Source organism: Drosophila biarmipes, chromosome 2R (assembly GCF_025231255.1).
Source record: "Drosophila biarmipes strain raj3 chromosome 2R, RU_DBia_V1.1, whole genome shotgun sequence".
In the NCBI taxonomy this organism is placed as follows: Eukaryota; Metazoa; Arthropoda; class Insecta; order Diptera; family Drosophilidae; genus Drosophila; species Drosophila biarmipes.
The window spans coordinates 12,800,001-12,827,776 of NC_066615.1; the positions used below are offsets into that span (position 1 = coordinate 12,800,001).

The 27,776-nt window shown below is 47.1% G+C and overlaps 3 protein-coding genes across 14 annotated transcripts in view; all 3 read left to right on the plus strand.

Annotated features, from left to right (window-relative positions):
• The window catches only part of LOC108030130 (mitogen-activated protein kinase kinase kinase kinase 5), a 53,868-nt gene extending 44,975 nt beyond the window's left edge, over positions 1-8,893 (plus strand). For 2 of the 6 annotated variants that reach the window (XM_044091607.2, XM_017102843.3), the window contains 8 exons: positions 1,846-1,884; positions 5,503-5,845; positions 5,908-6,034; positions 6,099-6,452; positions 6,507-6,950; positions 7,018-7,239; positions 7,298-7,424; positions 7,719-8,893. In XM_044091607.2, coding sequence (XP_043947542.1) covers positions 1,846-1,884; positions 5,503-5,845; positions 5,908-6,034; positions 6,099-6,452; positions 6,507-6,950; positions 7,018-7,239; positions 7,298-7,424; positions 7,719-7,818 — 1,756 coding nt within the window. In that variant the 3' untranslated portion in view covers positions 7,819-8,893. Of the gene's footprint in view, positions 1-1,845; positions 1,885-4,650; positions 5,846-5,907; positions 6,035-6,098; positions 6,453-6,506; positions 6,951-7,017; positions 7,240-7,297; positions 7,425-7,718 lie in introns of all 6 variants that reach the window. The other 4 variants (XM_050887130.1, XM_050887129.1, XM_017102842.3 and 1 more) reach the window with 4 other exon arrangements.
• A 225-nt stretch (positions 8,894-9,118) lies between these two features.
• LOC108030443 (ribosomal RNA-processing protein 8) lies at positions 9,119-10,623 on the plus strand. The gene has a single exon (XM_017103335.3). The coding sequence runs from the start codon at positions 9,302-9,304 to the stop codon at positions 10,373-10,375; it is 1,074 nt and encodes a 357-aa protein (XP_016958824.1). The 5' UTR covers positions 9,119-9,301; the 3' UTR covers positions 10,376-10,623.
• Positions 10,624-11,543: 920 nt separating this feature from the next.
• On the plus strand, positions 11,544-27,044 carry LOC108030128 (protein 4.1 homolog). 7 transcript variants are annotated; one of them, XM_050887132.1, is made up of 16 exons: positions 11,544-11,653; positions 11,931-12,168; positions 18,105-18,295; positions 18,714-19,159; positions 19,220-19,372; positions 19,437-19,795; positions 20,222-20,343; positions 20,988-21,017; positions 21,424-21,586; positions 21,648-21,700; positions 22,051-25,086; positions 25,512-25,733; positions 25,813-25,914; positions 26,026-26,181; positions 26,392-26,502; positions 26,578-27,044. In XM_050887132.1, exons 3-16 carry the CDS (start codon positions 18,149-18,151, stop codon positions 26,641-26,643), a joined length of 5,166 nt encoding a protein of 1,721 aa, XP_050743089.1. In that variant the 5' UTR covers positions 11,544-11,653; positions 11,931-12,168; positions 18,105-18,148; the 3' UTR covers positions 26,644-27,044. The 7 variants fall into 7 exon arrangements, with proteins under 7 accessions (XP_050743089.1, XP_050743088.1, XP_050743091.1 ...); XM_050887131.1 differs by having other exon boundaries at positions 11,931-12,164; XM_050887134.1 differs by having other exon boundaries at positions 11,931-12,164; positions 24,517-25,086.
• The last annotated feature ends 732 nt before the right edge of the window (positions 27,045-27,776 follow it).

Genomic DNA, 27,776 nt, shown 5'->3' on the forward strand with positions numbered 1-27,776 from the left:
GGAGTGCGATGAAAAATTGGGGCTACAGCAGATAGATGGCAGGACTTGAAAGTAGCAGTGAGTGGCGGGCTCCGTGGAGGAAGAAAAGTTTCCAAGAAATCAATTAACGCAACAGCTAACTAGAACGGGGGCGAAGGATAGATGGATGGCACATCAAGCATACGCCGCGTGGCACGCAACTGCAGCTTGAAAATGGCGGGTGCACAGCGAAAAATGTTCCTTAAAGTAATTTGTTTTTAAATAATAGATATTGATCTATACCAAAACGAGCGCTAGACTAAAAGCACATAAACAAATTGGAGGTGCCCTACAAATCAATAGAGTTTTGGAAAACACTTTCAATTCAAATAAGGTCCCTTTTTATAAACTAATTTATTTATAATGCTAAGAAATGCCTTCAATTTGGTATACGATGTCTTAAAGTATGCAGTGAATAAAAAAATATCGTCTTTTTGAGTGAACTCAAAATATTGTAGCATACTTTTCGACACCAAGAAATGACAAATGAATTTTAAAAGTTTGAAACACTAGTAATTTGTCCGTCAACCCGGCTTTTTGTTGATCGTTATTATGAAGATTATTACTAAATATCAAAATATATTTTTTTAAGACCTATTCCGTATTAAACGACTTAATTTATTTTAAGATCTAAAGCATACCTTGCCTACTGCATGACATTTTTCTCTGTGTAGCCGCCGGATGAGGCGCCATTTGTCATTTTAAACGATTACACATTGTTGGCCGCTGATGAAGGGGAGTGGCACGTTTAATAAGCCCTCCCAGCGACCCGAGGCAGTGGGAGGGATGGTGGCGGAGTGAAAAGTGGGGGTCTGGAAGTGCTCAATTTGAGTTATGTGGCAAACACTTTGCAGCAGCCCCCACTCGAGTGGCGTCGCAGACAACAAAGCCAAGTCACTCTGTCTATAAGCATGCCATTGCTCCTCCAAGGGCCCCCGACTTCAGCCCCTCTTTCGATTCTGATGCCCAATTTTATTGAAGCCATAAAAACGGCTGCGCCAATTTCTATGTACTGAGCAAGCGACTTGCTGGCTAAGTGCCACGCCCCCGCCCCTGGCTGCGGTCCCCTCCCACATCCGCTGCTTTGTGGCGCCCGAAAAGTTTTCAAAAGCTGGCTCTGGCTCGTCTTACGCCTTTCTCCTTGGGGCCGCTCGACCGTCATGGTTAATTTCATTTAAACCGTCATAAGCAGAAAGTACAACAAGAATTTATTTCTGCTTTTTGTTTACGGTTTTCATTTTTTGTGGCCGAAAGCCCAACAAAAAAGGGTACATTATTAATTGCCCAGGCGGGTGGGAAAAGATTAAGATGGGTGAAAAAACCTCAAGGAATGCCACATTTTTTAATATCCCGTTTATGGCCTGCTCTCTAAGTGGGGAAATGGGCCACGCCAGATGACATTAGGCAAAATTATGAACATGGCAAATTAGCTGATGCGTTTAATTGGGCTTTAGGATTTTTTTGTTACCGCCAGCCCCAAGGATTTTCCCTTAATGTTGGCTTTAAAACATAATGATAATAATAATTAAATGTATACTACTTGCAAGGCTGGACAACTGCTGCCTTCGATAAACACACACAAAATACCCGTTTACACACTCTGATATTTACAAGTACTTGAGATTATAATGCTTTAAAATCTAAAAGTAGCTTTAGTTTTCCATTTGGGGCTGCCAAATAATTTTTCTCAACTAACTTCGTTACTTTTCCTACTTTTGTATTTTGTTCTCCTGTTTTTTCTTACTACAAACTAAAACACAATGAAATTTTCTGTTTATTTTATTTTCCTTTTTTCCGTATCTTTGTTTTTGTATTTGATTTTTGTAGGAGCCTCTTACAATATATTGATGAGGAGCTGAAGCTAAGGTAACTACACCCACCAATGTATTCCTTTAGACTCGAGCCTCGGCTCTCGGTGTAACCACCTCCTCAAACAACCACCCACCTCACATAGATTAAACTGACCCACACTAACCCTATTATAAATCATACTTTACACTCATAAGCACACCCATTTTTACCGGAGGGATAAAAATATCGGTCTGAAAAATGAATACCTAGGGACTTGATATTGGTTATTCTTCTTTAACAAGCTGGGAACTCATATTTAACTCATTTTACATCGGATTAATAAAAAAACTTTATGTGAAAAGTGTCTAAAATGGGTACCCTTTCGGTTTAAGGTTTTCCTAAATCTTCAGAGTTTTTAAATCTCTTGATAAAGTGCCTTAAAGTATGCAATACATTTTAGGTCTGACAGTCCTTTATTCCTGTGATGCATTTTTCACCTTTATTGATTTCTTTGGTAGCCAAGGTTTTTAGATTGCCTTAAAAGTTGTAAATCATTTTACATCGGGCGTATAAATGAAATTTGATGTGAAAAGTAGCTACAAATTTTACCCTTTAGGTTTTACACTTGTCCAAATCTCCAGCGTTTTGAAATCTTTTAGAAAAATGTCTAAAAGTATGTCATACATTTTGTGTCTGACAGTCCTTTATTCTTAAGGATGCTTTTTCACCTCTATTGATTTCTTTGGTAGCCAAGGTCTTTAGATTGCCTTAAAAGGTGTTACCTGAATTTAAGCTTAGTTAAGAGATTAGAATATTTAAAAGCGTAAAGAGTAAAAACCGGAACTCCATTTAAACCATCAATTCTTTCTCTATTATTAAATAACGTATTTTTTCTTTGACTTTGATTTAGCGTTAAGTTCATCCCGCCTAGGAAATAAGTTTTTGCTATCCATCTCGCCACCTCCCCACTTGCAAATGAGTGTGTTTTATCCTGGCAGCCGTCAGATGCCAAAACCACACCCGCACACACGCAAAGTCCACACCGCTGGAGCTGCTGCATCATTATCATTATGAACCAGGAGCAGCAGCTCATCTTGTGGCCACCTTGGTTTATTACCGTCCATCGGCCCCATCCTATAGCAGACCATGCCCGAAAAAATAGCTACATTTTCATTACGCTTTTTCCCGCTCTGCGTCCATTTGAAGCATATTAAGTTACGGTTGCTGTTCTCCTTCCATCTTATAAGTTAGTTCTCCTGGTTCCTCCTGGCTCGCACTCTTTGTTTGCCCAACTTCTTTGTTTTGCCGGTTATTGTCCGGGGCGGGCTTTGTTCACTTTTGCCTCTTATTCCGCCTAAACTTTTGCCTTTGTCTATCGATGGGAGGACCATGGGGAAATGCGAGTGAAATTGCGAAAATAGCAAAAGAAGGCACACATACGCACCGTGGGACGCCCAGAAATGAGCCCTTCGATGGCTCAATTATTTGGCCAAACGAAAACCGGAAAAGCAGTTTTCAACTAATTTATACAGAACAATTGGTTTATATTTGGGGCCAAAATTTATACATCGATGGGTCGCCATGAAATGCGCTCGATTTGTCCTGCCCTAACACCCGGCGGACCCTTTCGCCCATGTTTATTGTTTATTTATTTGATGTGTGTGCAAATGGCCGTCACATTGCTTTTATTGTTATTATTATTATTGGCCTGCCCTAGTGCAAACAAGTAATGCCACACGTAGCCGTGCTCCAGTGTTGATTTGTCCGTCTCAGGACCCGAAATCTCCCAGAATATGCAGCATTATTGGCCATCGCAGTGATTGAGGAGATTCGAAGGGGGCACTCTGAGAAAGCCTAAGCTTCTTTTGCCCTCTGGGAGGCAGGGAGCATTGAGAAAACACGCTGGAAAACAATTTGCAATTATGCTAACATCAACTGAAAATTCACGAAACTAATTCGGCAAATGGAAAATGGGATTCCTTTGGTCAGAGCTGCTCCTCGGCGCCCTCTGCACCAGCAGCTGTTGAGATTTTCCAGCAAATTCTGTTTGTTTTTGCATCATTCCGCCTTGTTTTATTTGGGCAAAATTGTTGGCATTTTGTTTTTAGAATTAATTTTCCAGGCTTTTTTCCCTCTTTGGCTTTTTTTTTTCATTTTTTGCTGCTGTTTTTGTTTATTGTTTCTTTTTTTTTTCTCATTCTCCTGCTCTGCTTCTGTGCATTCATGTGCGAGGCAATTTTCTATTCAAGCATTTCCCATTTTCATTTGCGTGTGTGAATGTGCTTCGATGTGTGCTTTGTGTCTTTGAGCATTTGTGTTTTGCATCTCATGCATAATTTATGGCTTCATATTAGTTTATTTATTTATTTATCTAGCATGCAATAAAACAGTGAAAAACCAACTAGGACACTAGTAAGTGGGCTTAACCCGTGGGTGGTAAATAATTTCATTAAAATCGCCTAATCCGCTTAACCCTTTTGGTTACCGAGGGGGTTTATCAGCTCGATTGCATGCTTCAAATACACACACCAACAAGAGAACTCAACTGCATGCCAGACAGGATGGCCTGGGGGTCAGCTCCTGCCTCCCGCCTCCTCCGAACTCAGCCACCACAACAACAGACCCACCACCACCCACCGAATCACGCCCCTCAACAATACAAACCACCCACCCACCTGAAAACCAGTCGAAAAGCTACATAGCTATAGTGTTTACCTTACCTACCGATCGATCTCAGAAGGAAGCTCAACATCTCGGCTCTCTTTTCTCTCTCTCCCGCCTCTCTCTTATCTCGAATTCTCGCTCTCGATTCGCTCCGCTTGTCTGAAAAACGCTCCGCAGAGCGACCTTGCCACTGAACAGCGACACCAAAGACCCACTCGCCGCCGAGTGCAGCTGCTCCTCCCACAACGGAGGGGCCGCCGGAGGAGGAGCTGGAGGAGGAGCAGGCGGGGCAGCAGCGAACGGCAGCAGCAGCGGCGGCAGCGGAGGCGGAGCAGTCGGCACCACCCATCATCAGCACCAACAGCACCACCAGCATCAGCATACCCACCATCCGAATCACCCGCATCCGCATCAGCATCAGCAACATCAACTGCCGCCGCAGCAGCAACAGCAGCAGCAGCAGCAACATCAGGCGGCACAGCAGCAACACCATCACCACCATCCAATGACCACGTCCATATCAAGCGGTTCGGTGACCGCCAATGCCAACTGCATCAACTCGTCCGCCTCGCTGGCCTCCATGCCGGGCCTGAGTGCCTACCTTGGCATGGGCCCCCATGTGGGCGGCCACATGGCCATGGGATTGGGCATGGGCATGGGCCTGGGCCTGGGCCTGTCCAATCTGCGCACCACCAGCATCGATGCCGACGACGACGATGAGCTGGTGGCTGCCGATGTGGCCATGAACAATGCTGCTGCCGCCGTTCCTGGGAACGGATCCGGGGCTGGCAATGGTACCGGGTCCGGTTGCTCCGCCTCTGCGGCGCACTATCTGCGGTACAGCAGCAACTACCGCTCGGCCGCCGCGGCTCAGGCATCGCAGGCGGCACATCCGCTGGCCAACGCCAATGCAAACTCCAATTCGAATTCGAACAACGGCCATGGCCACGCGCCGATCTCATCCAGCATCTCGTCCTCTGCGTCATCAGCTTCGTTTTATAATCGCCTCCTACTCCTCGATAATTCCAGCGGCGATGCAGTCGTCGGCGGCGGCAATGCAGGTGGCGGCAGCAACAACAGCAGCGGCGGAGGAGGGGCAGGTGGTGCTAGCACCAATGGCCTCCAGGACAAGCACGACTCGGAAGCCACTGCCCAAGCGGGCGCCAAATCCGCCGGTGATGGCTTTTCGCATTCCAACAGCCCTGCTGTGAATTCCGGAGCTGGAGCGACGGGCTCGAGGGACAACGATGGACCCTCGTCGAGCAACTCCTCGCATCTCTACCAGAACCTGCTGAGGAGCAGCTCCGGTGAGTCGCCAGCGGGATCTAGCTCGGCGGGCAACAACTGTGATTACCGGCACGAGAGCAACCAGGTAAGGATGCTTCTTCAAGATTTGAGATTTTTTTTATTAACCACTTGTTTCTAAAACCTAAGAATGGAGTGGAGGACTCGCCCCGGCGCCATAGCTCCATGGATCAGCTGATTGGGCTGCTCGAGAACCTGGGCATGTCTTCGAGGACACGCAGCCTGAGCGATGGCGGCACTCAGGACGATGACGAAGGTATGTGCTAGGAAAATATCTAGTTTGAATAACCATTTATTTATATTTTGGGTATCCCTTACAGCAGAGAAGGAGGCGCAACCTGATCTGCTGAACAACACCCCACCGGTGCCACCGAAGCGCTCCCACAAGCGCCGCCACACGCCCCCTCGCCCCATTTCCAACGGACTGCCGCCGACTCCCAAGGTGCACATGGGCGCCTGCTTCTCCAAGATCTTCAACGGCTGCCCCCTGCGGGTGCACTGCACCGCCTCGTGGATCCACCCGGAGACGCGGGACCAGCATCTGCTGATTGGCGCCGAGGAGGGCATCTACAACCTCAACATGAACGAACTGCACGACGCGGCCATCGATCAGTTGTTCCCGCGTCGCACCACCTGGCTGTACGTGATCAAGGATGTGCTCATGAGTCTGTCGGGTGGGTACTTGGTGCGATTCTCCTTTGATCGTTGTAATAATCCAGGAATGTCAGGTAAATCCTGCCAGCTCTACAGGCACGACCTGGTGGCCCTGCACTCCAAGCAGACGGTGCGCTTCTCGCTGCACATGAACAAGATACCGGAGCGCTTGGTGCCGCGCAAGTTTGCGCTGACCACCAAGGTGCCCGACACGAAGTGCTGCACACAGTGCTGCGTCACCCGGAATCCGTACAACGGATACAAATACCTCTGCGGGGCGACGCCCAGCGGCATCTTCCTGATGCAGTGGTACGATCCGCTGAACAAGTTCATGCTGCTGAAGCAGTGCGAGTGGCCGGCCACTAGCATTCAGGGCGGCGGCTATGGCTGCGTCCAGAACGGACACACACCCGTATTCGAGATGATTATCACGCCGGAGCTGGAGTACCCGATTGTGTGCACGGGTGTGCGGAAGGCCATGAACGGCTGCCTCAAGCTGGAGCTGATCAACATGAACAGTGAGTGTCGCAGTGTGTGGCAGCTGGGAAACAAGGATTCGATTTTAAGTTCCTTTCCTCCTTGCAGGTGCCAGCTGGTTCCACTCGGAGGACCTGGAGTATGACGCCATGGCCACGATGGTGCCGCGACGCGACCTGCTGAAGGTGGTGCGCGTGCACCAGGTGGAGAAGGACGCCATTCTGGTCTGCTACGGCAATCTGATGCAGGTGGTCACGCTGCAGGGCAATCCCAAGCAGCACAAGAAGATGGTATCGCAGCTCAACTTTGACTTCAACGTTGACAGTATTGGTAGGATATGGAAATCACTTGACAGGAATGGCCTTCTCATTGGGTGTATCGATTTCAGTTTGTTTACCGGACAGCGTTTTGGCATTCCATAAGCACGGCATGCAGGGGAAGTCGTTGCGCAACGGCGAGGTCACGCAGGAGATCAAGGACATGAGTCGCACCTACAGGCTGCTGGGCAGCGATAAGTAAGGACATCTTCTATATAGAAAATAAGGAAATTGATAGTAACACTATAATTCTTAAATTTGCATTTTGTTAGTTATGTTTGCCTTTGGTTTTAAAATCAATGAATGCATTGAGTGCTGTTATGATGAATATATGTTATATGTATATATCTAGAGTCATTATTTTCATCATTATTGCTTAGTATTTTTGATTATAATAGTTTGTTTTCATTAAGATTATAATACCTTTTTTGTTATACTTTTTATCAATGGTCTTTAAGAAATCTATATTAATGCATACTTTCCTTTTTGCAGGGTTGTGGCCTTGGAGAGCCAGCTGCTGAGGACCGGCTCCCTGGGCAGCGAGGAGGGACACGATCTGTACATTCTGGCCGGGCACGAGGCTAGCTACTAAGCTAATGGACGCCCGCTTAATCCACTGTTATATTTTAAATATAATCCGGTTCACCACACAAGTTTTAAGGGCCGCAGCCGCCGTCGTCGTCAACTATTAAATGTAATTTAATTACTCGTAGGCTAAGCAGTGACTCACTGATCGTAGAGGAGTAGAGGAATAGCGAGAGCCAGTTGCATGTCGAGCGTTCGATAGCTTAGATTAGCGCAATTTTACAGCACCTAGAAGAGGCAGCCTTCGAAGAAGAGACCCAGATCCACACTACCAAGCACACTACTGATGGGGACACTCGGCCCGAGTCGCTATCTTTCGATCCGCCGACCACTCGATAAACTAGACGTCTTCGTCTGCGTCTACCCGATTCCGTTGTAGCTATATTTTTGTATTACAAGAAAATGCTTTAATTTATACAACTAACTTTAAAGACCTACGGTAATCGCTACGGATAGTTATGTTAGAGATTTGTGTACGCGCTTCACAAAGCCAATAGATACGATTCCAAATAGTCAGTCAGCAGGAGAATCCAAGTAAATCTACGTTAATACAATACGCAATTATCCACACGATTCGAGATCCACTAAGGCAATTAGAACTAATAAATAATTCTTAGTCTTTAGCAATTGTAAATCGCAATGTTTTTAGCTGGTTAAACTGCTTTCGATTGGCTCAAGACCGCAACGGAAATTTAAGGACGAGGGAGTGAGGGGAGGAGGGCGATAAAGGATGATACGGTTTGTTGGGAAACAAAACTAGCTAGTAATACTTTTCTAACCTAGTAACACGAATTAACAAAAATAATTGCAAATTAATGGTCTGTATCTGTACGTTAAACAAGTAAACTGATTGTCATAGTTACGGTTCTAGGCTAAGCTAAGCGATGAAAACAGACAACTTTCCGAACAGCACCCTTCGTCGATTGAGTTGTAAAAATATTCTACTAGACCTTAAGTTATTTAGTTCATACGACAAAGCAAAAACCGAAAATTACAAACTAATACGGAGAAAAACAAACGGATAAACACACAAAATTGTTGAACTCTAGTTTAGTGCAAAAATAAAAAGTATGTGAAAGAAATGTTTTGCCTTTGTTGTTTAAAGTTAAGGGTCTAGTCAATTTGAAGCGGATGTACATCAGTTTATCTAAAAGATTCTGGTTTTGCAAACAACCTTTTAAATAGTTTTTTTTTATTCGCTTGATTTATTTAAAATATTTTAAAATTTAGCTAACCTTTTAGAATATAAATATATAAAAGGATCCAGAACTTGGAAAAATTCCTTCATATCGTTACCTGTTTATTTTATCCGAAATATTTCATAGTTTCGTAAAATGTTCAAAAAACATATTTTCAATTTTTCCGCCCTTTTTCGAAGAACGCGTTAGGCACTGCTCGAAAATGCGTTCGTGGCGTTTTCGAGAGTACGGTAACTCAATTAGTGGAGCCTTCACGTGTTTCCCGATTTGTTTACAATTTTCCCTCTCGAAATGAAGCCTTTCGAAGTGCCGCCCTGGGAGGCAGGAGCAGAGATCATAGAATTTAAGCCTGTGAATCCATCGGGAAATGGAGTAACAGCCGCCAAGAAGCCAAAGAAGAAAAAACCCAAGAAGAAGAAGTCTGCGGTGACCGAAGAAACAACCAAAGTAAGCAAGACACCTGGAAAATTCAGTTATCGTCATGGCGGAGGACCTCTGGCCCCGCCGCCTGACTCCTCGGATGAAGACGACGACGTGGAGGACGGCATCCGGGCCATGCACAAGGTGAAATCGGGAAGAATCGAGAAGCAGCGACCACCAACGCAGGCTACCAAGGGCGGCAAAAAGGAACTGAAACTGAAGCCGGAACTGGCGCAAGCGGCGGTGGAGGCCATGGAGACCAGCAGCTCACCAAGTCCTGCCCCCAACTCATTGGCCAGCAAACTGCAATCGGAGCTCCTGGGCGGACGGTTCCGATACATAAACGAGCAGCTCTACTCGGTGACCAGTCGCAAGGCGGAGGCTCTATTCCGCAAGGACAGCTCCGCCTTTGAGGCCTACCACGCCGGCTACCGGCAGCAGGTGGAGAAGTGGCCAACGAATCCACTTAACCGCATCATCAAGACCATCAAGAAGGTGCCCAAAACAGCCATAATCGGGGACTTCGGCTGTGGAGAGGGCAAACTGGCCCAGTCCGTGCCAAACAAGGTGTACTCCATGGATTTGGTGGCTGCCCGCGGCGACATCATTGCCTGCAACATCACGGATACCCCGCTCCAAGCTCAATCGCTGGACGTGGCCGTGTACTGTCTCTCCCTGATGGGCACCGATCTGAACGAGTTCTTCCTGGAGGCCAATAGAGTGCTCAAGCTGCACGGCAGTGTCTACATAGCGGAGATCCAGTCGCGTTTCGAGGACGTGCGCGAGTTTGTGCGCTGCTTGAGTGCCTGTGGATTCGACCTGGTCAAGAAGGATGTGGCTGTTAACTATTTCTACTTCTTCCAATTCAAGAAGATGCGTCATGTGCCCAAGGGCACCAAGCTGAAGGCCTTCTCCCTGAAACCTTGTTTGTATCGCAAACGATAAGAGGGTAAAAACGGCTAGAAGTGATGTTCTGCTTCCAACATTTAATCTATCTGACTGAAGGGAATCGAAATGTATCGTTATTCACTCTTAGACACTACATTTCAGTTTCAAGAAGTGTATGGTTTTTGAATTTCGATAGCACAGACTGTTTAAGGAACCCAAGACGGAAGCTGCACTAAAAGATAATTACTTTTTTACATTAATTAAATGTAGGAAAATTTACCAGCTCAATAAATATTGAACTTTAACTACCATGCTTAGTTCAAAAACAACACAAATTGTTATTAAGTAATTTTAGCCCAATCAAAGCAACAAAAAACCCAATGCAAATCTTACATACGAAAATAACTTAAGAATATTTTTCGTAATGCTGTACTTAGTACAACAGCTTGAAAGCTTTTAAAGGAACAATTGGGACTCAATTCCATACTTTAGGTTCTTTTGCGATAACTATTTATCAGAGTCTGGGCATGAAAAAATATTTTTTTTTTCAACGGAATACATTTTTGATTAGACCCCAATTTAGTATTCATAAAGAAACTCCATTCTTATGTACTACACGTATGCAGAAGTGTACATATAGACTACTTGATAATTACAATGCGTTTGCTTGCAAAAACAACATCTCAGAAGCCAGATTCGTTGAAGTATTTTTTAAAGGGATCCTAATCAGTATTAAAAAAAATGTTCCTCAATGGAAATTGTTTTTTCCTGAGTGATTAACCAAAACTCTACAAAAGATTCAACTGTATCTTATAGATACGCACATGAAAGAGCAGCCAATTTATGCAAGCGATAACAGAGAGAATAATATCTCAAGCGAGATACTTTTTGATATTATTTTGCCTTAAAAATGCAAAGTACAATTATTTAACCAAAAGACAAACCCGATAGTGATAAATTAATTTAATTAATTTTTTAAGCGGATAAATCTTATTTAAGGTATTGAAAATGTGCAACAGATATCCCAATATACAGGAAAATCTATATAAAATTCGAAATGTATTTTGAGCAAATTGGGGTTTAAGGTTTTACTTGGCTTAACAACTTCCTCTGGCGCTATGAACATTTGAAATGGAAACCAAACCGCCCAGATGAACCACCGACGTTAGCCAGCACTGCAACAACCACTTGGTGGTTGTTTCTCAGCGGCACTCGGTGGTCTCAACGCAATTCGACTCAAAGCGAAAAGCGGACAGTGGATGTGGATGCCTCTCCGCTTCTGCTTCAGTACCAGTTTGCTCTTCGTGCACAGCACATCGAATATTTGTGAAGACGGTACGTTCGATCGCGCTCCCCTGAATTCTGAGTAGATTTGTTTTGCCAGCAGAAGAAACTACAAAAAAAAGGCAACGAGCGGACAGAAAAGAAAAGCGCGCAATTCGCCAGTGTGTTTATAAATAAATGGGAAATTAATTTATTAGCAACCACTATTCGCGCATTTTCCGCCCACGCCCACCCCGCTCTCTATTTTCCCCCTCCCCCCCCCCCCACCATACAGCGCTCTGCGTTCTCTATTACTCACTCAAAAAACTCAACGTCAAATTTTCAACAGGTATTCAACGACGACGACGACAACAACAAATTGTCTTTTTTCGCGAACGAATAGAAAAAAGTGGCAAGAATTTGTTTACCAGTGTGAACGCGTGTGAGTGCAACAACGGGGAAAAGTGAAAACACACAGATACAGCAGCAGAGCGCATCTAACGGTTAAAAGGCGCCCCAAAGTATTCCCCATCTACGTATCCTTGCTGTGGATTAAAAAGGATTCTAGAGCCGACTCGAGTGGGTGAGTGAGTATCTTTTGGGCATTGCGACACAGTAGCTAATTTTTTGTTTGTGTAGGTTTTTTTTTCGTTTTTTTGGGCTGTGGTCGGGAGTTTTTTTGGTGGCTTTATGCTTTCGATACAGACACAAGCGCAGAATGACTTGGCCAGCATGACTTCATAGCACACACACACGCGTTAAGTTAATTGAGAGCAGCTTTGCGAGAGGGAGAGAGCGGCAGGGAGAGGCGGAGAGAGAGAGCCGGACTCACTCGCACGGCATTCGTATCTGTGTATCCGCGTATCTGTGAGCTGTCAAGCTTTCCGAGCGTATCTTTTGGCACGATATTCTTTCGACTTCTTGTTTTGTCAACCCGTCCCACATTGTTGTTGTCGCCAGCTCTCTTCGCTGCTGCTGCCTTACTCCAGTTTTCCTCCTTCTGTGTTTTCCTCGTTTGCTTCGCATCTCGGGGGGAGGGTGGGAAATTCCCATTCGCCACACGGTAGCCAAGGAAACGTTCCACAACACCGATCGGATACAAATGTATTTTAAAGGTAGTTTTATGCAGCCCTTCACTACGCACTTTCTAGGTCTTTTGTTACAAATGTATTTTAATGCTATGTAACTCAAACAAAGTATTCAAATGTATCAGGGAGAACATAAAGTATCTCAAAGCGTAAGCATACAAGCATAATTCTACGCAGTTAAATTTGGAAAGATATAAATTTCAAATGATACAGCAAAATTTTAATAAAGCAAATGCTTTAACTAAAAAATACTTTCTGATTTCTGATAATTATCTAAATATTCATTTGTATCTTCGAGCGCAATTCCTTAACAGAAGACAAACCAGATGCTTTCGTATCTTTGTTTGACCCATATGAATAAATTTGGAATTCTGTCGCATTAATGAGGCACAGAGTTTCGTAGGGTGGCTAAATCCACTGCTGAAGTTCCCCCACTACTTAAACGTCACTGCTCCGAAAATAGAATCGATCAGCGGACCAGCAGGTTTCCGCACTTCTTATCAAACATTGAGCGGTTTTTGCAATGGCATTTTATTTTGTTTGATATCAGGTGGGTAAACAAGGACGGCTCTTTATCCCTTCCACTAGGCAAAGGCATCGCATCTAGTAGGCGGCTCTGCGATAAGATAAGAGCCCACAACAAAGGCCAGTTATGAATGGCAGGTGACTGGTGTCGCTACTTTGGCCCCCTTGCCCCTCTGAGTCATGTTACGATTTTCACCATCCCCGGAAAACTTGGGGCGTTGACTTGGCAACGAAAAACCGTTCTACGAAAGCCGCTGTTTACGTGGAGTTTTTGGTCGTTTTTCCCCCTGGAGGTGTGGGCTTTGACCCAAATAGTAACAAACATTAACATAAAGACTTCTTCTTCGCACTGCCAGGCCATGTAAAGTGGGAAATGGAAGAGGCGCAGGCCGAGCTTGCATTAGAAACCGGTTGTGTTGGCCAGCAGAGAGAACTTGGCAGCACAGCGGACAAACAGATAAAGCAGCCGAGCAAAGCAAACGAGGAGTGCCAGCCATCGAATGCTAATAACTGTACAACCAGCGAGTGGAAAACAATAGTATCAAAATCTGGAGAGGGCCGTAAGAGAACGTGCGAGCGGGCTAACGACTTGGCAGCACTCGAACCTGGCTAAAAAGAGTCGGAATCAGAGCCAAAGCCAAAACCTGAATTCGAAACCGAACCCGAATCTGACTCCGAACGAGCGCTACCAACTAGGTGTGTCTTCGAGCGTTAGAAGCTCAGAGAGGGTCTCTGCGAAGCCTCTCGGCTTCTCTCGGGGAAAATAGAGACGAGACTAAGCCTGGTTAGGCGCTTTTCCAGCGTGGCCAGATCGTTGGCACGATCTCCGAAATTGGAGCACAAAGTATCTTTCAATTTATGAGTCCTCATCCGAGGCCATTCCAGGCTATTCTTAGTGTGTAGTCAGCGGATTTCCACCCTCCTCCGCCGAGGGGGAAGCCCATCTAATCTGTCAACAAACTCAATCAGACGGAAGGCAGCTTTTCCAGAACGCTTTGAGCTACTCAGCTCCCGGCCCCACGCCCCATCCTTGGGTTTTCCGTTTTCTATTTTCTATTTTTATTTCTTGTCGCATCGATTTTTACTTCTGCGGATGGGGCGTCTATGGGTCTATGATTAATGTGCAAAGCGCTGGAGTGGACAAAATTCTCCTCGACGGCGGCTTGTTTGTTTACTTTCTCCCCCTTCACGACACTTTTCCCCCGCAGTCGGGGCAGAAATCAAATCGCGATGTGCATGTGGGTGCGGCATCACGACACTGGGAAAAATACGTATGCCATCATAAATCAAAGTTAATGCTAGAGAGCCAGTTCTAGCACATCATCCATCTAAGGGCATTGCTTTATGCTTAATTAGCTGGGAAGTGCTTTTTTGACTTGACTCTGGTTTACGTTTGTCCAAAACCATATTTGTTTCTTTTTAAAATTTAATATTTATTTAGAACTTAAAAAGAATCCTAAATTAAAAGGACTTCTTAAATTAAACAATACCAACATAAAACCAAAGGTTCCGTATTCATTTTGTGTGAAAAAGTATAGCTATATTTTTTTTTTGTGCGAATGTAATAGTTTGAGAAGTTTTTATTTGAAAACTTTTTTAATTAGACATTCCTAGCTTACATTTTCGTACTGCAGAACTGGCTGCCCCACTGGATACATTCAGAGTTCGTTGGCCAGGCAGAGCCAAATGCTTTAAATAGTCATTGACAAGCGGTGCACTGGTGGTGCAGGGTGACGTAGGGTGGCGTAGGGTGGAGCGGAGCGGCGGAGCAGAGTGGTGTGGGTGTGATTCACTGCGGTTATGTCGCCCTGTCAGCCGAGCGTCGATCGCAGCGGTAATTAGTCAAGCGACACACTCTTCCATAGAGCCGTCACTTGAGCTGTCCAAAAGTGGCAGCTGGTGACCAGGAACCCGTTCTCCTCAAGTGGCTGATCCACTTCTGGCTCATGTCTTCGTGGTCAGCGCCGTCCCAGGGTTCCGAGTGGCAAATGGGAGCGGATCTGGCTTATCGACCGGCGTCTTCCAAGTCGCCATCCTCGACTGCAAGGCGGTGCCACTCCGTCGATAAGTCTATGCATTCGCAAAGGCGAAGCACACCCTCTAATCGGTCCGTATTGATTGACCCACTTTCCCACTTTAGCACACAGTCCAGAATGCGCGAATGTTTACGTATTTCCCACTCCATGTTTCCTCGAAAAATATACAAAGCAAGATGGAAGACCTGACGAGCGTTCACTGGTGTGTACTGATTGGTTCCAGGGGTCAACTGAAGACTTTAAGGGGAAAAGGTCTTGAGTTCTTTAATGACAATGCTTTATCTTTAACAAGTCAAGATAAAATGATTTATTTACCTAGCAAAATAATGTTTATTTTAATTTATGCACTTCAACGGAAGCTTTATCTTTCGAATACGAAACAGCTTCCCTTGCGGAAATGCGGCCATGTTTATAAACGGATGCGAAGTCGGTTTCAGGCAAATGCCCCCTCAAAATCGCTCTGTATATAACACATTTTAAATGCGATTTATTGGCAACGCTTCGTTGGGCTCAGAAAATGGCAAGTTTGAAAAGTTTTGTGCACTTCACTGCCGGGGGAAATTGTTAATGCTGATGGGCATTAAAGCGAAAGTTCAGTCACAATGACTAGTGGCAGTTTACTATACAGTATATATTTTATATATCAGGGAGAAATTCAAAGTGGGGGCACGGCCATCCCGGGGGAAGTGACGCCACCGCCAGGTGACCTGGCTCGATGTCAGAATAATAACCCGATGACACATGTCCGAGCCATCCCTCAGATACATGGATACACGGACACACGGGCCCTGGCCCTGCCCCGCGCCAATTGAGTTTGATTTAAGTTGTATTAAATGAAACTTAATTAAAGGGGAGCGGGCTGCACCCAGAGTACTCATGTTCTCATTCCGATTCTCAATTGAAACGACGCGATTGCCATCTTCTGTGCCCCTGCCTTGTGTCCGGCCGAGGAGCTTTGTTACTTTCACAACAATGCTGCCGCATATATGTAGATGTACTGCTCTGGGGTCTTCTGGTTCTTCTCCTCGTGCTTATATAGTATCTTTTTATATTGTAACGTGAAGATTAGACGCGCGCCACTTGATGAATTTCACCTCGACCTCCTTCAATTGAGGCGTATGCGCTGAAGCGTTTTTGGGTGTCGGCATCTCTTGCAAATATTTCTAAAAACTCTAGAAATAGCTCTTGATATTATGCCTTAGCTGGTGCGCCGATGGCAGATCGCACAACCGGTGATGTCATCGGAATTAAATCATGAACGAATGCCCACATTGTAAACGCTTCGTGCTATCAAACATTCGAGCGATTTGTTTTGTTTTGGTTTGCCAGCCAAAGCAATTTGTAAGGCGGTGTAGTGCGAGATAGTGCCGCTGATTCACCGCCGATCTTAGTCAAGTATGCCCTGTGGCACATTCTCGATTTCCCGGGGAGGGGACCTGCAATTCGCCGAGCGAAATTAGTTGCAACCGCCCGTCGATGATGTCAACATTGCGTATGCGCAACCTTCAACTGTGGGAACGAGCACGCTGCCAAAGTAATGCTATTTGGAGTCCATATACACATGGTCCGCGCGCTGCGAAGACGCCAGAATAAATAAAATAATAATATAAATTAGATGTTTGTCTGCTTTGCTGTTTTTCGGACTCGGGGTTCTGGTTCTCAGCATACATATTTCATGTGTGTGTTTTTGTTTAATTTTGAACGCACGATGACGCCACCAGACTCAATTCGCTTGGGGGTCGTGTCCGAAACTGAAACTGAAACAGCATTATAGCGCCATAGAAAAGCCACTAAGAAGTCGCTGGCAAACTGGTTCGGCCAGTTTCCCTTGGGGATCGATGGCTCCCAATCAATTAAACGCTGTCAGTAAATTGAACTCGCTGCGCAATCGGTCAGTGCATCTTGGGCCAATTGACTCCCGATCCTCGCGCGTTAACCATTCGCATTCGCATTCGAATTCCCATTCTCGTTTCTCTATTCCCCATCAGCGTTGATTGAAGGCTCTGCTCTGGGTGCGGCCGTGTGTCCACATCCGTGGCAACAAGTCGATAGCTTCTCTTTGCAGAAAGATACATGCTTTGGGAATTATTGGAGCAATCTCCAGTCCCGCTAAATGCCGACCGCAAGCGGAATCGCGTGGAAGCGGAAGGGGATAAAGGCGAGAACATGACGAAACCTCGCCTTGCCGGCTTATATAACCCATACAGATGTGGCACAAAGATACGAGACTGCGGGACTTATGTCACTGCTGAACTTGAATTCAGATCGCCGAACGTGAGCTCACGTCGATCACTTGACTTTTCGGCTTACTTAAAGGACGTCTCAACTTCTATTCTCATTCCCAAGTGCTTTTTATACTTAATCACTTAATTACTGGGCCGTAATTTGTATTCACGGCGATGAATAATAGATCTGTGAAATCTGACTGTTGTGCGGTTTATGGTTAGCCCAGTGTAATGGTTTCAGACTCGAAAGTTTTTACTATCTGCTTTCGCTAGTAAAATGTAAATTCAATTTGCAGTTCAGCTTTTAATGGACATTTTCTCTTACGGCTCGCTGAAATCATGGCCGGAGAAATTCTAGAGCTCTTTGGTAGTGACTACGCAATTGCAGGGTGACATCATGGGTACTAAAAGGGGGAGGACTACCTCTCACCTCCTCTCTGGGTGTCCTGTGGGGCCCTTTGTTTTTGTTTTTTTTCGCAGTGGCGCCAGGCAAATTGAGCAACTTTATGGCATGTTTTATGCCCAGACTGCAGACATCTAATGAGGGAATGTCGCCCACACACATAGCACACATGACCAGCGGAGTGGACACTTCCGGCCATTCAACTGGGAGCCAGTGCAATTCACTAATCGCTCCACTCTCTTGCAGACTTCTCCAAACTGCTACTGGCGTAGCCGAGTCCCGAAGCCAAGATGCCTGCGGAAATTAAACCATCCGCGCCCGCTGAGCCGGAAACGCCGACCAAGAGCAAAGCCAAGAGCAACTCCTCCTCGCACGGCAAGCCTGCCCTCGCTCGCATCACCCTGCTGGATGGCTCCATCCTAGATGTGTCCATTGATGTGAGTAAAGGGGTGCATATATCATAGGAACTACTCATAACTTATGGGGTTTCTGTTCCCGAAATGAGCAGATATGTCATAAAATCTGGTTTAAAATTACAGGGGAAATTTGTTTTTAAAGTGTAAAGATCTGAGTGACTCACTCGTAAGACAAACATCATTGTATTGTTTTTATAAATTAGGCTACATTGTTATTGTGGGATTAGTAATTCTAATATTTTTTAAAAATATTTACAAATTTACAAAAAAAATTTATATTGCTATGATGTGATACAACTTAAGTATTTAAATTACTTGTGCGGTTTTTGTTTCCAAAATAAGAAGATAAGTTCTAGAGTGTTCCTTCACCGGTTACTCAAAAAAAAATGTCTTTACTGGTCAAGTTATTAAATTCCAATTTAAATCTTCATTTTCACAGCGCAAGGCCATTGGTCGCGATGTGATCAACTCAATCTGCGCCGGCCTGAACCTCATTGAGAAGGACTACTTCGGCCTGACCTATGAAACGCCCACAGACCCGCGGACCTGGCTGGATCTGGAGAAGCCGGTGGCCAAGTTCTTCCGCACGGATACTTGGCCCCTGACCTTCGCCGTTAAGTTCTATCCCCCTGAGCCATCCCAGCTCAAGGAGGACATCACGCGCTACCACCTGTGCCTGCAGGTGCGCAACGACATCCTGGAGGGCCGACTGCCCTGCACATTTGTCACCCACGCCCTGCTCGGATCCTATCTGGTGCAGTCGGAGATGGGCGACTATGATGCCGAGGACATGCCCACGCGCGCGTATCTGAAGGAGTTCAAGATCGCCCCGAACCAGACTCCCGAGCTGGAGGACAAGGTCATGGATCTGCACAAGACCCACAAGTAGGAACCGTACATTAACCTAGAGCTTTTTAAACTAACTCTCATCTTATTTTATCCCAGGGGCCAATCGCCCGCCGAGGCTGAGCTACACTACCTGGAGAACGCCAAGAAGCTGGCCATGTACGGCGTGGATTTGCATCCAGCCAAGGACTCAGAGGGCGTGGACATTATGCTGGGCGTGTGTGCCTCCGGCTTGCTCGTCTACCGCGATAAGTATGAGATGACAATTAAATGTAATAAGTTGAATTTAAATTAATTAAAACTCTAACTCTTCTAGACTACGCATCAACCGCTTTGCCTGGCCCAAGATCCTGAAGATCTCGTACAAGCGCCACCACTTCTACATCAAGATCCGACCTGGAGAGTTCGAGCAGTACGAGTCCACCATTGGCTTCAAGCTGGCCAACCACCGTGCCGCCAAGAAACTTTGGAAGTCGTGCGTGGAGCACCACACCTTCTTCCGGCTGATGACCCCGGAGCCGGCCACCAAGTCCAAGCTGTTCCCGCACTTCGGATCCACCTACCGCTACAAGGGTCGCACCCAGGCCGAGAGCACCTCCACGCCCGTGGATCGCACCCCTCCTAAGTTCGACAGGACTCTGTCTGGAGCTCGTCTCACTTCCCGAAGCATGGATGGTAATTGCATAAACCATACAAATTATACTGCAAGATTAGCTACTTTAGTTGGATAGCCAAGAAAATAATAACTTTGATCTTAAGATACAGATACTTTTTATTCTTGATCATAGCCCGTCCATTTCAAAATGTATCATTTAGATCTTAGAAAATCTATTTTTAAACTTATTCAGTATTCCAATGACTCGCATAAAAGTGTTCCTTTTCAAATAATCTCAGCAGCTATCTTGAGATCTTAATCTTGATATTGATATGACAGTTTTGATAAACATGCCTTTTTTTCTCATTTCTTGAATTTCAAAAGATTAAAAAAGAATTTAAAAAGAAATTCTTTTGAAGTTAATCAACGTCTCATTCAAAAATATCACAAAAAGCTTACCAAAAAATCTCAATATCAACCCAAACTAATTATAAAATATGTTTCAGCCTTGGCCCTGGCCGAAAAGGAGAAGGTGGCCCGCAAGAGCAGCACCCTGGACCACCGGGGAGATCGCAACGCCGACGGAGACGCCCACAGCCGCAGTCCCATCAAGAACAAGAAGGACAAGGTAACCCATCCAGCCATTAACCCTCGAATGCCTGACGAAACATAGCTATTGAGATGAACATGTTTAACGATGTTTTCGGAGTTAACCAGAGTTTTTTGTACTTTCTTCTCGGTTTGTTACTAACTCACAACCACCCACAAACCAAACAACCACACACCCACACACACACCCACTCTGTGATTCTGATTATGAAATGATGTGCTCGTAATGTTAACCCTCCGTGCCCTCGAACACATCTTAACCCCTAACACTAACCAGTTGATGCGACAGTCGAGCACCGGCACGGCTTCGGCCTCCTCGCAAAGTTCCCTCGAGGGTGACTACGAGACCAACCTAGAGACCGAGGCCATCGAGGCTGAGCCCCCCGTTCAGGTTAACACTTTACTACCTACGAAAAACCAAAACCAAAGTATCCGAATCGACTCTTCTTCAATTTATCCTAACTTATTTTATCCGGCTTTGAACTCTGCTTTTCGAATGTTGTGAGCTTACGTATGAAACGATTTGATTTGAAGTCTCCCCGTTTATTCGTTTATTTGTTCAGCTCAGGGCTACTGTACCTCAGTATCTTATGGATGTTCCGAACCTATTAATTTATATTTTTTGTTTCCATTACCGACTATCCTCTAACACCACTCCGGTAGCCCCCGAACGAGCTGTTCCTTGATCTTATGGTAATTTCTGTATAAAGACGATAGTCAAACAGTGCCGTCAACTGTCTGTTATATGTGCATTCATTTTATCTATCTACCTGACGTTTTTTTGAGTGTTTATTTTAAGTTTAATTTGATTTACTCTGTGGCGTCTGTGACAGTCCTTTTCCCGAGCTGTATATACCATTTAGGGACACACCCGTACAGTCCACACGAAACATGCATTGGCACTGAATATGCGATTCCACCCGAAAATATACCATCTATAATACTTACTTACTCCTTGTTTACATTCCGTTGCTTGTATTGTAAATTTGTACTGTACATCTCAGCCATTTTGTAGCATGTTGCCTTTTTCGCCCCCGAAAGTCTGTGATTTCTATGTGGCAATACCTATTTTAACTAATTTATGGACTGTTTTTACCAGGACGCGGAGAAGGAGGCCAAGCTGAGGGAGAAGAAGCTCAAGGAGAAGGAGGAGAAGGAGCGCAAGGAGCGGGAGAAGCGCGAGCTGGAGGAGAAGAAGAAGGCCGAGAAGGCGGCCAAGGCAGCACTGGCCGCTGGTGCCGCTGCAGGAGCCGCTGTTAATGGTAGGGATCCCTAGAGGATGTACTATTCTTTGCCCCATCACTAAAATATCTCTATTCCCAGGCAATGACGAGCTGAATGACTCCAACAAGTCTGACAAATCCTCAGGCAGACGTGTAAGTATCCCATCTGTTTCCCCCAACTTAAGCTAGTTCGTAGTTCTATAGACCTAAGTCTAGGTGTACTAAGCTAAGCGATAACCCCGCACTGAATGCGCCCGCCCTCGTGTAAATAATCCTGACCCTCCCCCTTTAACCCACCCAAGTCCACACCTCACCTCACTTAAGTTCCACCCGTAAGTTACGATAGTTTGTAGTGACACCCCAAATTGATATTAAGTTTACCTCATTGGTTTTATAAGACGTATAATTTCCTTTGGTTAATTTCTCCCTCCCTTTTCTTTTCGTTTTATATTGAACCTTTTGATTTGAACCCCGAAACCAAACCATCCACCGACGATCCACAGGGCGTTGGCATTTTCTCGTCGGGTCGCAAGAGCAAGAGCGGCTCCCCATCCAAGGATGGCAAGGACAAGTCCGGCAAGGACAAGGACAAGGAAGTGGGTCGACTTGGTCTGGTCGTTACTTCTGGTCTGGGCGATGGTCAGCAGGATCAGAATCTGGACGAGGCGGCCAGGAATGCGGCCAAGAACCGAGGTTCCACCACGCCTGGTGTCACTAGGCAGTACGAATATGCCGTCGATGAGGATGGCAATGCCAGTCCCACGAGGAAGTCGTACACCCCAGGTGGTTTCCGCTACGATCAGGACCCCAACTCGAGGAAATCCGGTGCCGATGGTCAAGAGCAGCTGTCGCCCACCTCGCAGCAAAAGAAGATTGGCTTGGCCTTCAACTATGCTCCTGGCAATGAGAACGCTCTGAAGGAAACGGCTGAGAAGCTGAAGGCCGGACAGCTGTCGCCTCGCACCCAGGACAAGCTTAATCGCGGCCAGCTTTCGCCCAAGTCACGGGCCAAGCTCCTCCAGGATCCTCTCCTCTCGCCCACAACGCGTGCCAAGCTCCAGGGCAGTGCTGTGGATGCGGCTGCTGTGCCCCTTAGCGACTCCCAGAAGCGATCCTACTCGCCCACCAAGGGACCCCAGGGCTACTCCTCCGGAGCGCCGGGCAGCTACAAGCCCATCTCAGATCCCACGGCAGACTTCCTGGAATCCCAGCGCTACAACAGGGAGCCTGGCTACGTTGGACCCTCCAAGGCTGCCGTTGCTGCAGGTGCCGCTGGAGCTGCTGCTGCAGCTGGTGCTGCTGGCTCCAAGAAGCCTGGTTCTCCCACCAAGTCAGGAAAGGGAGCTCCAGGAGCTGGAGCAGCGGGTGCTGCAGCGGGAGCAGCAGCAGGAGCCGCCGGAGCTGCAGCAGCAGCAGCAGCGGCCAGGCCGAAGAAGAGGCGTGTCAAGATCATGGTCATCACCTCCAAGTTCGATCCCTCCAACAAGCGCATCGATGCGGAGAACGGAAGCATTGAGCACTCCACTGGCATCCTAGACCCCGCCACGGGACTGATTGACACCAAGTACGGCGTGATTGATCCCAAGAAGGGAACCCTGGAGGCTCTGAACACCAAGACCGGAAAGAAGGAGGTGTTCCAAGGCGATGTCGACAGCAAAACTGGCAATCTGCACTTGATATCCGGAGTGGCGGATCCGAAGACAGGACGCCTGGATGATACGCTTGGTCAGATTGTGTGCATCACCCCTCAGGATAATCCTGTTGTTGAGCTTACTGTGATCACCAGCCGCATTGATCCTGCCACTGGAAAGATTGACACCGTTAACGGCGATGTGGAGCGATCCCTGGGCGTCCTGAACTTGGACACCGGACTGCTGGACACCAAGTATGGAGAGATCAACACCCGCACCGGCGAACTGAAGGCCATCGATCCCAAGTCTGGCAAGATTGTGGTCAGCAAGAATGTGAAGGTGGATCCGGGCACTGGCCAGATCACCATTCTGGGCGTTGTGGATCCCAAGACGAACAAGATCGACCCGAACCAGGGTCGCCTCATCGAGGTGGGCCAACAGATTGACCCCATTGTGGAGGTCACTTCGCTGGCGGGCAAGTTTGACTCCAAGAAAAACATCATCGATGCCAAGACGGCGCAGGTGGAGACTTCTGGTGGTCAGTTTGACCCCAAGGCCGGCAAGATCGATACCAAGTACGGACAGATCGATCTGGTCAAGCACACGATCACATTCAATGACCCCAAATCAGGTAAGACGGTCACCAGGGACATCAAGATTGAACCTGCCACCGGTCAGATTGTGCTGAAGAACCAGGTCAACCCGAAGAACAACAAGCCGGACAAGGATTACGCCAGGATCATCTCTCTGAGGATCGTGCAGCAGCGCGTGGATCCTGCCACCAAGGCGCCCATCACCCAGGTCAGCGCCTCCAAGGACAAGGACATCGTGGTGGATCCCAAGTCGAACCAGATTTGGGTGCCCACCGGAGCCAGCGACCCGGCCACCAAGGAGCAGCAGTACATCTCCAGCAGCGTCGACCCGAAGACGGGCTACGTCATCACCATCTACGGCTACCTCGACCCCAAGACCAACGAGATCAAGAAGCAGACCAAGCTCGACCCCAACACGATCAAGATCGAACCCACGTCCGGAAAGATATACACTGCCACCGGGGAGGTGGACCAGGCCACCGGGGAGCCGCTGTACGCGGCCACCCAGGTGGATCCCGAGTCGGGCGAGGTGTACACCAAGCTGGCGCGCGTCGACCCCAAGACGGGCAAGATCGTGATCGTGCGCATCCTGCTCATCTCGAAGACGGACGAGCGCGGTCGCCCGGAGGAGATCGATCCCTCCACCTGCGAAATCGATCCCGTCTCCGGCCGCGTTCTTAAGTTCTTCAATAAGACCGTTTATGTTTACAATATGATTGACCCTGTGACCGGTGAAATTGTGCAGGTGGACCCCAATGACCCGCGGTTCGCTGGCGCCCGCACCACGGTGACCCACACGATGACCCTGACTGGCGAGATCGACCCCGTGACCGGCAGGATCAAGAGCGAGTACGGCGACATTGACCCGAACACGGGCGACATCGATCCCGCCACGGCCGTCACGGATCCCGTGACCGGCAAACTGATCCTCAACTATGCCCAGATCGATCCCTCCCACTTCGGCAAGCAGGCGCAGGTGCAGACCACCACGGAAACGGTACCCATCACACGGCAGCAGTTCTTCGACGGCGTCAAGCACATAGGAAAGGGCGCTTTGCGGCGGGACTCCGAGGGCAGCTCCGATGACGACATGACCGCACAGTATGGCAGCGACCAGGTGAAGGACATCGCGCTGAACAGTGCGGCGGGACAGGCGGCCGGCAAGCTGGGCAAGCCAGTGAGCACGCCCACGGTGGTGAAGACCACCACCAAACAGGTGCTGACCAAGAACAACGATGGCGTGACCCACAACGTGGAGGAGGAGGTGCGCAACCTGGGCACGGGCGAGGTCACCTACTCCACGCAGGAACACAAGGTTAGCAGGGGACTCGGCCTGTCACCGGTGACCCGGAAGTGGCTTCGTGTGGTTTTGATCGAACTCGGTTTGAGTTTTCAGGGATCTCCAGGATTCAAGTAAAAGGCTAATATCCATAATAATATAAAATTGTTAGTATTTGTATCTAATTTCTCCCATATGGATGGTGCAAAGATCCTAGTTTCTATTTCATAGTCGAAGGATAATCGAGTTCGGTCAGAATCCAGGAAACTGAAAACCGGAATCCTCTATATTTCTATCTATTGCGCTTCGCCTACCAAAGTTTCACTACTTTATATCAGCCTCTGCCTAACTTCCGCTGTTGTTGTAGATTAAATTGCTTATAGTTTTGTGTTTACTGTTCCGTGCTCTTTGCCGTACGCACTAACCCACCAACCACTCACTTGCCACTCCAACCCACCTAGGCTGATGCTACACCCACCGACCTGAGTGGCGCCTATGTCACGGCCACCGCTGTCACCACCCGCACCGCCACCACGCACGAGGATCTGGGCAAGAACGCCAAGACGGAGCAGCTGGAGGAGAAGACGGTGGCCACCACCCGCACCCACGACCCCAACAAGCAGCAGCAGCGCGTCGTCACCCAGGAGGTGAAGACGACGGCGACGGTGACCAGTGGGGACCAGGTAAGATCGCATGGCTGCACCCGCGTTTTGCATGAGTTCATTATTATTATTTTGCTGTGTTACGTTGTATGTTGTGTAGTATCAGAGGAGGGACAGCGTTTCCTCGACCAGCTCCGGCGACTCGGGCACGCCCATCGACGGACCCTACGATGGTGCCAGTGTGGTGCGCACAGATAACCAGGTGGGTCACCAGCATGGCACTCTTGCAACGGGCAATCTTTTCTAAAGCTCCCTATAAAGCTGTATTCCAATAAGTTCCATTCTAACCTCGAAAACCTTGACTCTTACCCAGAAATCTCCGCTGTATACGACCTCCACTACGACTGGACCCCATGTGGAAAGCACCCGTGTGGTTCTGGGCGAGGACTCCCCCGGCTTCTCCGCACATGGCGAAATCATCTCCACCCAGACCGTCAGCAGCAAAACCCGCACTGTGGAAACCATTACCGTAAGTACCAGGAACTAACCCAACTGGCCCCCAGCAAGAGTAAGTAGCCAGAGGTAGGCCTTCCCGTATAAGCCCTCTCTATCCGAAAGATACTTCCTGTGACCGTACGCACCGCACTGTAAATTCCATGCATAGTCCCTTGTTCGAATGGGTTCGGGTTCTGCTATCTGTAAGACAACCTTTGCTAATGCTTGGTACACCCACCCACAGTACAAAACCGAACGCGATGGCATTGTGGAGACCCGAGTGGAACAGAAGATAACCATTCAGTCCGACGGAGATCCGATCGATCATGACAAAGCTCTGGCCGAGGCAATACAAGTGAGTATCCCATGGCTTTACTTCAAATTGTGTGAGACACAGATACTAAGACCCTTTACTTTCCATCGATTGCAGGAAGCGACGGCCATGAACCCGGACATGACAGTCGAGAAGATTGAAATTCAGCAGCAAACGCAGTAGATTTTATAGCTATTTCTAAACACTTCAGAGGATTTTCTAAGTAAACCAGCACACACTCACACACACGAACACCAGCCCACGCATACGCAGCACTTGCAGTACACCTTTTATACAAGCTATATCTAAACGCATATATCTATACATGACCTCGAGCTGATGACCCACATGACATAACAATAAGAAAGAGAAAGATCGATTCCCTAGTATCCGTTACCGCTACCTTCTACGAAAACGCATCCACATGTTTATTATTTTTATTACAAACTGTTGTTTATAATTACTTTTTATTACGTATATTATATATTAAATGTGCAAGGCAACGTTGAAATGAAAACTCTATATATTGTAAACCACGATTGCATTCAATTACAAGAATAAACCTAAATGTACACACAAGACAATTAAGTGCTTTTCTGCGGGGGCTCCTCCCTGGGCACTCGCAATCGCCATTCGTTTTCAATAAGCCACGGACCGCTGAATATTTGATGGACCGTGCCACGTCGCTCGATGGCGATAAGAATCAGCAATCCACCGGGGTCAAGCCCAGCACTCCCGCTCCCAGTGGCTTTTTGCACACAACGTCATCGCAATTAAGTGAAATTACCGGCCAAATAGAACACAAATGAACCCATTGCTGCCCGTCCGAGCACATGACCGGCGATAAGGACCCTGCATTAACATGAAATCCAATTCGCAATTGCTGCCCCGGGGGATGGGCCGGGGCACCTCCTCACGGAGGTGGAACCTCTGGGAGCCCCACGACCCGCTTGTCGCGCTGAAAGGGGGCTAAAACGATTGTAATGCAATATTTATGGCGCAGAGTTGCTCGAAATCAAGCAGAGGCGGTCGGCAGGACTGCCCGCTAATAATATTACGTTCTGTGCCAGGAATTTTATTTCGCTATTTGCACCCTGTACGTACGAAGGACGAGGGTATGCTAGACAGTGACACCTGTAACAATATTTGAACCTCAATTATATTTCTAATTCACTTAAACGTAACTCATACAGCTGATAAAAACAAACTTTTACCATATAATTTCCTATAAAATATAAAGGTAAAAAAATGTATATACCCTGTAGACTTATTTTAACTTTACTTTGTATTCGTTAATAACACTTAATAGCTTGTTT